At 41.6% G+C, this 13,823-nt stretch overlaps 1 protein-coding gene across 2 annotated transcripts in view; it reads left to right on the top strand.

Annotated features, from left to right (window-relative positions):
- ptch2 (patched 2) overlaps positions 1–13,823 on the top strand; it is a 121,842-nt gene that overhangs the window by 41,138 nt on the left and 66,881 nt on the right. For both annotated transcript variants that reach the window (XM_033028738.1, XM_033028737.1), the window contains one exon: positions 13,039–13,228. In XM_033028738.1, coding sequence (XP_032884629.1) covers positions 13,039–13,228 — 190 coding nt within the window. The remainder of the gene's footprint in view (positions 1–13,038; positions 13,229–13,823) is intronic.

Genomic DNA, 13,823 nt, shown 5'->3' with positions numbered 1-13,823 from the left:
CCCATTTCAGGGTTTATGACGCATTCTTTGGTATCCTCCCCCACATTTGACATTTTAATTGTAGGAATCGCTGATCATAGTCATCAAGGGTGAGATCACTGAGTGTGAATGGCTTCATGCTTCGATGATCCACTTGGACTAACTTTGCCTTTGGATGATCGTGTGAAAGGACAGATATCATAAATTCCACTCATTAAACATCTTTCCCAATTTTCATTTCATTGCAACTTTCCAAAAAAATTGTCTTCTTGGGACTGTGTCAACTTGAATCATCCAGTTAGCCCCATACACAACCAAGATTGTGTGCGCTCACCTTATCCATGACCCTTTGGATTTTATACACTTCTATACGTTTATGCCTCAATCTCTTACACTCCACGAGTAAGGTTGTAGCCTTCCCAACCTCTTCCTGGCATTGTTCTTGTGAATCTTCTTTGCACTCACCAGTTTAACAAAGTGTTTCCCAAAGCAAGGTTACAAATGCTGTACGCGATAAGTGTAGCTTCACCAACATCTTGCACAACAGCAGTTTAATGTCCAAGCTCCTGCACTCAATGCCCTGGCTTATGAAGGCCAAAGTGCCAAAATGCTTCAACACCTATCACCTAACGCCACTGACGCTGTTTGACATCCCAAAATGCTTCAACATATTGCATTTATCTGAATTGAACAACATTTGCCATTTCTCGGCCTAATTATATTTGATAACTTCCTTCATTGTCTACAACACTTCCCAAATCATTTATATAAATGACAAATATCCAATTGGCCCATCACTCATGCCCATGGCACTAGTCACAAAATTGCTGCTCATAAAACAACTTTTGAACAACACCCTCAGCTTTGTAACATCAAGCCTTTTATCTGTACAGGTAGCTAGTCATCCCTGGATTCCTGGTTTTGTGCAGGAGCTGGCTCTTCTGTTTCAAGTGGGATTTAATAATCAAATTTGAAAGGAGGCAGTAAATGTATTACACTGTTATATTTGGATTAGAATTGGTTGGAACCATTTATGCTTGATAGAGAATATCACGGTAACACTGTCATGTTTTGTGAACCATTAGACTTTCCCTCAAAGCCTTGGGATAAAAAATCATGTTGACAATTCCACCCATGCCCAAATTCCTGATTATCCTTCCACTCAGTAAGGATGCACTGGGGAAAAGAAGGAAAGCAGACAGCTTAATATTTCCCTGAAGACAAGTTGCCCTTCCCTCGTAAAGCATTGCTGCATAGTTCCAAACATTCCAAGACCCCTGGAAGCAAGCTGTTTTCTGCATCTTGTACTTGAGGAGTAGTGCATGGTTACTTGGAGGAAGGAGCGGCGGACCTCAGTGAAGGGGTAAAAGTGACCTTTACCTAGCATTTCAAAGATCATCTTAATGTGTATAATAAAATTCTGCTGTGTGCTTTTCCATGTAACACCTCACAAAAATATGAGAGACACGTCTCTCAATGTGCTTAAAATGTTACAAGGTTTTTCCTGATCCTCATTCAGTTACTACGCTGGAAGTTTTCTACAGGGGTGAAGCTGTTGACAGGCCTAATTGGTCTTCAGTAAAGAATGGAATACATTTTGGTTAACATCAGCATCTGTGTTAAATGTACAAGAAGATTGATTCTTCATGACTGGTGCTTTGATATTAATATTGCACACGTCAGTGGGATTTGTAGGTACATTCCTCTTGGGGTATATTGTTTAGTAGTGTACTGATGAGTGAAAGGAATCTCCCTGAAAGTGCAAGATATCCTGCCCTGCATTTACCACACCGATTAACTTCAAAGAAATCATCACCACATCCAGGTTTAGAAATCTCAAAATGCAAGCTATTTACTCATGGCAAGTGGAGTTTCTTCATTAATAGTTTCTTCAAGAAACAAAATCCTGATCCAGGCCATCAGAATCGTAATTTTGTGCACCAAGAGCAGTGTCCCCACATTTAGACTTCACCACAACAACATATTAGAAGTCTAATCAGTGTTGTATAAAGTAACACTTTTGTTAAATGTTTTTTTGTTGCTTTTATTTAAATTGAATTGCTGAATGAAAGCTTCAGCTGAGCTAAGATGCAAGGATCTGCCAGTTGGCTATTTTGACCTAGCGTTTATAGAATTCCTGAATCAACCACAACATTTCTTGGCAACATGAGTATTAGGATTCAGCAGGTGTAGTTTCTTTTCTCTGTTTGCTGCGAAGGGAAGAAAATAGTTAAAAAGAGTATGAGTGCGTGAGCAAAAAAAAATCATAGGTACCAATGTCACCGGGCGGAATGTAAGTTCGGAGATGAATTTCAGGTCACTTATCGAGGAGTGTGCAACAATCAGTTGCTGCAACGATCCCTCACCATGCGGATGTTGGGTATCTAAATATTCATTTCTCAGTTTTCAAATCTCTTTGTGAGATTTCACCTTGTGTTTGAACTTGTTGATGAGAAACAAAAGCAGGGCCGGCACGATGACACAGCGGTAGAGTTGCTGCCTTACAGCGCCAGAGACCCACATTCCATCCTGGCCACAGGTGCTGTCTGTACGGAGTTTGTACGTCCTCCCCATGACCGCGTGGGTTTTCCCCGGGTGTTCCGGTTTCCTCCCACACTCCAAAGATGTACAGGTTTGTATGTTAATTGGCTTCGGTAAAGTTTGTAAATTGTCCCTAATATGTAGGATAGTGCTAGTGTGTGTGGGGAATGCTGGTCTGCTCGGACTCGGTGGGCCTGTTTCCACGCTGTATCTCTAAAGTAAATGAAACAAAACAGATGTACTCCATTTGGCCACACAAGGCTATTGCACCATTCAACAGATCATGGCTGATCTTATTTTGGCTTTGAAGTCATTCTGGTGGTACAGCATGGACTCATTGCCTGGTACGAAGAAATGCAAACACGAAGAAACACTTAAACATCACTTACTGATTACATTGGAACAGAGGAGAATACGTCACATGAGAGATGTTTAAAATTATGAAAGAATAGAGGCAGCACTAAAGAAAAGAGACAATGGAAGAAGTTTGTTCTTGGTCACAAGATGTAGATGCATTGTATAAAGACAGCAGAGTGTTATATCCTACTTCAATTCAACTCACTTTCATTTTAAAAGCAGAATGTTATGTAAACCTAGAACTACATTGTGTGACTGGTGCTACCAGCCAGGGTAAGTTTGTAGACCCTGTCGCCAGTGATTGAAAGCTTTTAACCTGAAAGATAAAGCAATGTAGGATTAAGTGGTGGAGGTTGAGAACTAGCAGCTGGACAAACCTTTTTTAGAAGGAGGGTTGTGATACCTCAGAATAAACTACCAGAGCTCATGACTTGCACCCACTGTGCCTGTACGTCAGAGAAAGATAGATGTGTGGAAGGAAAGCAGCGTAAAGACATTACCTTGAATAGAATAGGCTAAGCAAACCGAAGTCTTTGGCCAAACTCTCCGTATATGTGCTATCATTGTCACCAATAAAGATTCATCCTTGATAATTAAGTTTCAGTGTACACAAAATTGTCTTACAAAAGATGTTAGACATAATTGCAGTGCATTGATGTAGACACACTGGATGATCATTGCATGGGTCTATAACCATTATGTTAAAGCCCACATAACAGAAGCATTTATCAGGTAGGACTGTAGAAGCTATGATATCCAACAGTTGGAGGCCTGTATGCCCCTTAGCTAGGATACACTATGGATAATTTCCAATTTGTACCGAAACCAATTAACCTACAAACCTGTACATCTTTAGAGTGTTGGAGGAAACCGGAGCACCCAGAGAAAACCCATGCGGTCATGAGAAGAATGTACAACCTCTGTACAGGCAGCACCCATAGTCAGGATTGAACCCAGGTCTGTAAGGCAGCAAATCTTCCACTGCACCACCATGCTGGCCCTCTGTTTCAGGATCAATTAGTGAATAAATGTAAGGAACCGTATGCACATTTTTCTGACATGCAGAATTACATTTCAAAACTTGTTGAATGTAATGTACTTGTACAAAATAAAACTCAGAGCAGTTTAGCTATAAAACTGTTCTGGGTTTGATGATGAATTAGGACTTGCACACTCATTGACGTATTTTAAGTGCAGTTTTGTTTTCTTCTGGTATGTTGGGTTTTCTTCTTGGCCTTTCCCTGTGCTGGACTTTTCTAGTTCTATGTTCTAATTGCAAAAGGAACTAGGATTCTAAAACAGAATGTTTGTCCTACACTTCCACTGGAGATGCAACAAGAGATGGATCCCCCCAAGAAATCTTTAAAACAAAAAGCTAAAGCAACATGGGATCAATCCCCAAATTTGATTCATTTAATCCCGGGAACTATTATGGACAGTAACTCTGTGAATGGACTGGAGAGATTGAATTCTTACCTGTTTTTGGACCACAAGGGCATGGAGAAAGTTTCCTTCTTGATAAAGGTCCCTGGAAATAGGAGCCTGGTCCTTCATTTCATTCTGCTATTGAATCAGGTCATGGCTGATCGCCATATCAATTCTGTTTCTTTTCAGGACCTTGTTACTGTTCCTGCAAAGAGATGATTGATTTTGGCATCGTGGGCCCATCCAGTGTTAACCCTAAGCTTTTGTCTGTCTGAAAAGGGCCAGGTTTTGAGTTTGAGTCCCATTGTGTGGATCCAATATAAACAAACTACGTACAAATTCATAAAACTAATGTGGCTAGTAAAATGATCACTTGTTATTCGCCCGTCCAGTAGCTCAGCAGGTTTTCTTGTGCACTGATTGATAGGGTGCCAGGTAACATCTGTCAACCTTCTGACTGCAGGGAGGGTGCAGAGCAGAGGCTAAGTGCTTATCCGCAGGAAGGAATGGAAATATTGGCAGGACTAGCCTCCCAGGTCTTCTGCTGTGTACAGTGTGACAGCTGTTCAAAGAACCCGAATGGTAGTGAAGCTATTTAATCAACATTCGTATGTTCAATGGCGAATAAAACAAAGGTTCAGTGAAAAAACTATTAAAATTGTGGTTTCAAAAATTGTGGTTTGGGGCGGCAAGTGTGCCTCAGTGTGTCACGTCTGCCTTACAGCACCAGAGACCCGGGTTCGATTTGGACTACTGGTGCTGCCTGTACGGAGATTGTGCGTTCTCCCTGTGACCACGTGGGCTTTCTTGGTTTTCTCCCGCACTCTACAGATTTGTAGGTTAATTAGCTAGTGTGTGTGGGGTAGTGTAGGTGTGCGGGGATTGCTGTTCGGCATGGGCTCAGAGGGCCAAAGGGCCTGTTTATCTCTAAACTAAACATGAAAGTATTATGATAATCAGTGGTACTGAAGTGAAGTGGAGGTAGATCACAAATCCAACCCAAAAAAAGACCTTGGTGGTGAAGAGGGGGCAACAACAATGTCCCAACCAGCTGGATGAAGAGCTTATTAAAACAAATCTAATAATTCACTTTTGATTTTCCCATTACAAAACATCTTTCTATAGCCTATTTGTCTACAGATAAAGTGAAGCTACTACCTTGTGTATTTGTGTTGGCTTGTTGCTACTGAGGCTCTAGTGCAGCTGTGGCAGCTTTGCTGAGTCCCAAAGAAACCACTCAATGAGAACCTTTGGGACTGTGCTTCCAACATCGACCCCATTGACTTAAAAATATGCAAAGCAGAAATGGCAAACCAAATCCAAATCTGCTTAAAGTGGTTGACTGGAATGTTTAGTTTTTGTAGTTTAGTTTAGAGGTACAGCGCGGAAACAGGCCCTTCGGCCCAACGAGTCCGTGCTGACCAGCGATCCCCGCACATTAGCACTGTCCTACACCCTTTAGGGACAATTTACAATTTCACCAAGCCGATTAACCTACAAACCCCTTGGTCTTTGGAGTGTGGGGGGGAAACCGGAGCACCTGGAGAAAACCTACGCAGGTCACGGGGAGAACATACTTATGCAGTTTAATATAAAGTATTTCAGTAAGCAAAGGAATGAGAGAAACCAACAAAATATACAGTAATTGTTCAACAAAGATGATGAATTGGAAGACTGTATTTGTGCTGAGCCAAGGTTTGTCTGACAGACAGCAGTCCACATTAACTTGGAACACACACTTGAGACTGTCATTGAGAACAGTCTCTTTTGTGCAGGGAGTATGAATGAAACAGATTCACACTGGACGGAAACCACCCACATGCATCACCCAAAGTCATTTCAGAACGGTTTACTTTGGGCTTCAAACCCTCAATTACAGTACTGCTTTGAAACTTGCCCAGGTAGCCATTACTCTGTGCACACACCATCTCATTTCCTCAACTAGATCACAACCTTATAATCATTCCAAGACAACCATTTTTCTTGAATCATCTTCAAGTATCCATTATTTCCCACATAATTTACAAAATGCTGCACTTCAAACAGCAAAGCATTCCTCTTTTCCCAGTCCTTCCTGTTACTTGATGTAAGATGCTTCCTAATACTCGCCCCCCACCAAGCTATGGCACCCATTACATAATTTAATACTTACCATCCACTAGAATAGATCGGGCTGCTTTTTTGTTGCTGAATGTAAATTTTCCATTTTCTTGCGCTTTTGGATATGTGAGGCATTTTAGTATTCATAATCTCTTTTTTTTCCCAATGAACTTTCAATCTTTCTTGATGTCTGCCTGTATTCTTAATTCCTTGTTGTAGATTAGGGTTGGTGTGTGTTCATTCTGTTATGGTTAATGGATAATTATCGAATAACATTGACAGAGGTCTGCAGTGGAGAATGGATTCTGATGTTTGATGCCAAGGCATTAATGTTGTTATAGATAAGGATTTAAGGAGATGAAGGGAAATTTGTTTTTCAAGGATGTTGTGGCTTTACAGCATGTTGGAACTGGCAGCTTGTTGTCTCGACAAAGATTCATGGCTATCATTCTCAATTGCTTATCTCTCTCCTTATAATTTCATGAGGCGCAGAGTACCTTCCACCCCACAGTTCACCTGTGTGATACAGCTTATGCAGATGGAGGGGTGCAACATTGACAAGGCCAACTATCATGTTAATTTGTTTGACGAAAGAGTTTGGTTGACCAGGAGGGCTTCTGTTGTGTTGTGTAATAATGCCTCTTAGACAAAAAGGAGGAACCGGACTTGTGTTAATGGCAGCATAAACTAAGCATTGAGAAAATAGCATGTGGTTGCAGGAACAAAGCCAGTCGAAGAAAGAAGCAGTTTCTCGTCCCTCCATGACTTTTTTTAAAACTGGATATTGCCTGGGCATTTGGGTATGACAAGATGGGGTGTCAGCCAATTTTGATGTTTAGATATTCTGGGTGGTCCAGGCGAAAGAACAGGAGATAGCAAATAACTGTAATTTAGTTCACCAATCCTATAATTATAGAGATAGTCCACATTTTGTTTGTTTGCAAAGTAATGAAAAGAACACAATTTGAAAAGGCTTTCCTGGCCAGCGGATCATTTGAAGCATGGTTTAGTTCACAGCCTAAACCATCCAATCCACTAAGTTAAACTAAAAAATGAAATTGAAGCTGAACTGAAGTTTATGCAATGTTGGCAAAGTCACATGTCATTTCTTTTAAGTATAGAATTCGAAGAAATGTGTGGGGTTTTCATAGAGTTCCTGCCATAACCTCTCTGCTGGCCGCATAGTCTTTGAGTGTGGGGGGTACATTATCTATAGTGGTGGGATTTGAGCAGCGAGCAGCTGGAGGTCAGTTCAACAGCTGGCAACCCACCAGCAATGACTTATGATACCCAAATACTGATAGTGGCCACCCTTTCCAAGTTAAATAAAGATAATTGATCATGAAATTCCTTTTGTAAAATGCAGACTGAAAGCAGGGTTATGGTTTCTTGCTACAGTTTGGGGCGGCACAGTGATGCAGCGGTAGAGTTGCTGCCTTACAGCGCCAGAGACCCGGGTACGATCATGACCACGGGTGGCGTCTGTACGGAGTTTGTATGTTCTCCCCGTGACCTGCATGGGTTTTCTCCGGGTGCTCCGGTTTCCTCCCACACTCCAAAGACGTACAGGTTTGGAGGTGAATTGGCTTCGGTAAAATTGTAAATTGTCCCTAGTGTGTGTAAGATGGTGTTAGTGTGCAGGAATCACTGGTGGACATGGACTCGGTGGGCCGAAGTTTCTGTTTCTGCACTGTATCTCTAAATAAAACTAAAACTGAACTAAACTATACTCTTAGCCATCCACGGGATTTTTTTAGGGTGGGGTGGGGGGGGGGGGGGGGAAGTGTTTGTTGCATGACTATGCCAATTGCACGAGAATTTCTCAAGAAACAATTACTGTACATCCCGCATTAGTAATAGGGTACCCCCCCATTTATTGCCTGTTACCCACCTGGATGTGCCCCCATTTCTCCCACTATCAAGTCCTCTTTCCTCTTCCCCCTGTCCCTTTCCACCCACACTCCTTCCTCTGGCTTCGCACTTCGCGCCTCCTCTCTCCTCACGTTACACCTTCTGTCTCCTTTGTCCACCTGTCAAAATCCCCCTACCTATATCCTCCCATCACTTGTCAGCTCTTTTCCAGTTGTCACCCCCACCCCCAATACCTGCAATCAGTCTGAAGAATGGTCCCAACCTGAAACTTTGCCTATCCATGTCCTCTAGAGATGCTGCCTGACCCACTGAGTTACTCCAGCAATTTGTACTTTGTTGAAGATTCCAGCATCTAAAATTCCTTGTGTCTCCACATACTAATAATCTATATCTAAACCATCATGACATTGCCAAAATACATCTTCTTACCCTTTTGAAATAACAATGTTTTACGCTGCAGTTCTATATTTTAAGGTTAAATGGCACCAATGTAAAATAGAGAAAAAAGTAACTCAAATGCATGGCCGTACTTCCCATCACACGAAGAGCCAAATCAGAGGATGTTGCTGCCAATTAGTCTTCAACTGCACAGTCTTTATGTAAAAACACAAACAGATTAAACATCCTTTGCATAATACTTGAAATAAAATTCACTGTTGACTTTATTTTCATCAAAATATTTTGTTGTTGTTTGCATGAGAATCCACGATGTATAAATACCAGGTACATGAGAGTGTGCTGCAGAGGCAACTTGCCTCTCCAAATCACTTTTAATGCAGCGCCATGTATGCAGTGTTGGAGGTTTGCGCTGTTGTGAAAATCTAGGTGTGAAAATTGTAGAGGTCAGAAACCCAGTGGGTCCTAACCAAGCTCCATTCTAACCCCCACATGCGCCTATTACATTCCTACCCCATGGGCAGGTTGTAATTACAGCTAACATCTTTAATAGGTGCCCTGATGAAGGGGTCTTAAAAGGGTCAAAGTGTAACCCTGCCTCTTCAAGAGTGCAGTGGTCGATTGATGCTTATGGTGACTGGAAATTATCTTAAGACAAACTATGTGCTTTGGCCAGGCTGAAGAGGGAGCAGCAGTTTGTAATTATCACAGAACTTTATCAAATGAGACCATGTCTTCTTTAACGTGTAGCTTTTCAAATGGTTAATTTTTATCGTGCCTTGTTGTGTTTGGCCTGGTTAATCCCATTTTGGAATTTGAGGATATTTTCTCTTTCTTGTGAGCTTAAAAAGTTTGGCATTAAATCACATTGCTGATTTTAAAAAGGAATGGATTTCTTTTATTTTCTTTACATTTTCCAATTATTTGCTATTTCTTTTCAGAAATGCAACACGGTTTATCCATTGTCTGCGCCTCTAGTAAAATTAAATTGGGCTTATTTTACATGCAGGTCATTTAAGACAGCACACCAGAGGCTTCAATAAAACTGTTTGTGCCCATGGAGTTCTGACTGCTTAGTGTGGCCCGCATTTATTTCTCTCAGCTAAAAAAAAGGAAGATATTTTTAACAAGAATTTGTTTAATTCTGTTTTATTGCATATCTTTTTATTGCCTGCTGTGCCACATAGCTACCCCCAAATCAAGTGGTGATACGACTTGTTCCCAGTGTTGGTCTCTAACTGGCTGCTAAACGGTGCACGACCATTGCCTTTGAGATTGACTCTCCATCCAATATCCCACCCCCACCCCATCCCCCCACTCTACAGTGGAGAAAATTCAGTGGTTGAAGTCAAATGGCTCCCCTGTGAGGGAATTGCAAAGGAACACTTGGACTCTTGCCCAAGCTGGCCGTTTCAAAATAACACTCTTTGTGACATTACTTGTCCAGGTTTAAAGCCCCCCCCCCCCCCCCCATCTCCAGTGCAGTGACAGAGTATTGGATCGTTTTAGTTCACAATATAGAATTACCATGCAAAACAAGCATGCATTTGAGTTGTGCTGGCAGAAAAATACAGAATATAGCACAATCAAAGCATATGAGAATATGCAAAAAATATTTGTGTAGAAAATCATCCATTCCCTTCATTGATGTACTCATGAAGTGGAGGTCTTATGCAAGATGTCAGTCGTTTGGTTTTGTGGCACATGAAAAACCCCTATGATGAATCTACTGTTTTATTCTCTACTGCGTAATATCACGAACACTGAAAGCGAGGTGAAGTTTAAAGCCCCTGTCCCACTTAGGAAACCTGAACGGAAACCTCTGCAGACTTTGCGCCCCACCCAAGGTTTCCGTGCGGTTCCCGGAGGTTTTTGTCAGTCTCCCTACCTGCTTCCACTACCTGCAACCTCCGGCAACCACCTGCAACCTCTGGGAACTGCACAGAAACCTTGGGTGGGGCGCAAAATCTCCAGAGGTTTCCGTTCAGGTTTCCTAAGTGGGACAGGGGCATAAGTTCCTGCATTAGGGCAGTGGTTGAGTTAAAATCTGATAGCAAAGGAAGGTGTCTCTGCAACGTTGCTATTAATGGAATAAAAGTATAAATCTGTTGATCCTGCAATTCATGCAGGAAGACAGAGGGAGTAAGCAGTAGGGATAAGGCAACATTAACTCTCTGACCTGCTTTTACACACACACACACACTACTGGGAGAGCTAGATCGACAAACACGTGCTCGAAAAATGTTCCTTTAATAATTATACCTTCGATAATCTACTTTAAAAACGTAAAATTACTGCTTTTTATCCCGGAAAAATTGAATGGTGCGGCATAAATGGAAGGTTTTGTTTAGGCTTTGACATAGATGTTCTTTGAGCAGGCCCTACCACCCCCTAGTAGCACAAGTATTAAACTGCCAATCTAAAGAAGCAAGCAGACAGCGGTGTTTGGCTATCCACAGTAAGGGGAGGGAACTCAGCATCTGTCAGGATATTAAAAATAATGCTCCCTGTTTGTGGTCTTGCTCTATGATGCTGGCTTACCTCACATTGGACGTCTGCCAGCCTTTCAATTTGGAATGTGTTGTAGACTAAAGCATGTAGGAAATGGAGCCGTACTGTGGGGAAGTGGGAGCAGGGTTAGTTATCAGGGAATGAAAGTGAGAGGCATGCACCATACAAGCCAGGAAATGTCTTACGCACTCCAGGCCAAGAGAGGCTGTACTGTCTCAGTGTAGATTTTTATGAGTGAAATGACAGCCCAATACTGTAATCAAGGCTTGGACTGTTCTTCTTTTAAAGGCACACTGTGCTTTGTTTCGACTGATAGTCCATTTAGTGTCTTGCATTTGAGGATGTGGTGCACAGCAAAAGCATTTAAGGGCATCACCTCAGGTCTCAAAAACAATTTGCTGTTCCTGACAAAGATCAAATACTGTGGGAAGTTACTAGTTCAGGTCTACAAGTCTAGGGCAAGAAAAATATTTATTTCCTTCTTGTGGATCATGTCATACTTATTTTGAATATCCAATCTTCTCTTGCAATCATTTTTCCATCTCGTTTGGCTTTCTCCAATTGATGCAGAGGGAATGAGGCTGACAGTTTGCGATGTACCACGGCATAAATAGTTCTTATTATTATTATTATTATTATTATTATTGTAGGTATTCAGGTTATTATTTTGCCTATATTAAGGAAATATTCTGGAGGGAAGAGATATAATTTATCATTGATACCAAAGCAACTGTAAAATATACAATTCCGTGTTTGAGATAACGTGACACACCAAATTTTGGTTACATTAAATAAATGTTTTATGCCCAAGAGTAAAGCATGTACAGATAAATGCTTTCCATGAACTATTTAAATAATGGATCACTTAGGCTTAAGGATTTACCTCCCCCACCCTGAGATGCTTCAGAGTGGACATCTAGACAATATTGCTGCAAGCTTTGGGTCAGGCTGCAGGTGTCTTAAGTATAACCAGCCATTCCTTATGATCAGCTCATGAGGATTTTAAATGGAAGTGGTATCACTACAAACATGCGCAATTTGAAGAAGAGGTTATTAACATTATGGAGCAGATATTTGTTCTTTAAGTATCAGAATCTAACTTCCCAAGTCTTGAGATAATTGCATGATAAAATTATTTAAACTAAATGTGCCTTAATTCTAAGTTGACTAGAAGTTTTCAAGTCACTCATCTCCCATCTTTATGTGGGATTGTCCCATCAGTACCAATTTCTTCCATTGGTTTTTTAGTTTTGTTCAGTTTAGAGATACAGCGTGGGAACAGGCACTATGGCCCACCGACTCCGCGCCGACCAGTAATCCCTGTATACTAGCACTATCCTACACACTAGGGACAATTTATCATTTTTACCGAAGCCAATCAACCTACAAACCTGTACGTTTAGTGTAGGAGGAAACCGGAACACCCGGAGAAAACCCATGTGGTCATGAGGAGAATGTGCAAACTCAGTACAGACAGCACCCGTCGTCAGGAATAAGCCCGGGCCTCTGCTGCCGTAAGGCAGCAACTCTACCACTGTGCCAGCCTGCCGCTTATTGCCTATTAGGAATTAATTAAAGATTGGTTTTAAATAATTTGGTTAAAGACACTTAAAGAGAAGACTTCCATTCCAACAGTCTAAGTTCCCAAAAGCGAAGAGGGGTTTTTAATTGAACATGCCACTCTGACCAAAGCAAATATCGCAAGCCAGAGTTGGTTACTGTTGGCGGAACTGATGCTGGAGTTTGGTGCTGGATCTCTTGCCGAACAGGTTTCCAAGGTTTATTGTCACAGTAATTACAGGTTAGATTTCCTGTTAATAACGTGGCTTAAATGTTCTTTCCTGTGTTTTCCTTCAGTGGGAAGCCGAGTGAGTCGAGAGTTAATGTACACACGGGAGAAACTGGGCGAGGAGACGATCTTCACAACGCAGATGCTGATTCAAACCTCGAAGAAGGAAGGGGAGAATATCCTTACTCAGGAAGCATTGCTCCAGCATCTGGATGCTGCCCTTGCAGCCAGCAAAGTACAAGTCTTTCTCTATGGAAAGTAAGAAATCTAAGACATTTATCTACTCAAGGTTTGGGCTTCAGACATCAGGGGAAGCACAGTCTCTCAGCTGGGCTCTAGGTCCAGGGTGGTTTAACTGTTTGGAGTTCATTTTAAATATCCCCAAAGCAAACCCCTTTCACACCTGGATAGGACAAGAACCCAGAGCAGCATGTGGAGATCCCACAGCACATGGGCTTTTGGTTATACGAGTTTGAGTTTTGTTTATTGTCACGTGTACCGAGGTACAGTGAAAAGCTTTTGTTGAGTGCTCACCAGTCATCAGAAAGACAATACATGATTACAATCGAGCCATCCACAGTGTATAGATGCATGAAAAAGGGAATATCGTGAATAAGGTTTAGTGCAAGATAAGATTTAGTAACGTTTTGGACACTCGAAATGGAGGTGAGTTTTAGGAGCCTCTTGGCTGCATCAATTAGAAGGTATCTTCATCCTTGCCACCAATCTCCGATTAGCCTCCTTTTGTTGAATTAAAGTTTTCTCCTAAAGACTAGGAACCTACCTTACCTGCAGTATTAACATTGAAAACATAGCTGAATCTTAATTGCTCACGCATCTACTCAAGTCCACC

This window comes from Amblyraja radiata, chromosome 10, assembly GCF_010909765.2.
Source record: "Amblyraja radiata isolate CabotCenter1 chromosome 10, sAmbRad1.1.pri, whole genome shotgun sequence".
Taxonomy (NCBI): Eukaryota; Metazoa; Chordata; class Chondrichthyes; order Rajiformes; family Rajidae; genus Amblyraja; species Amblyraja radiata.
This window is presented reverse-complemented; position numbering and strand designations above follow the sequence as displayed.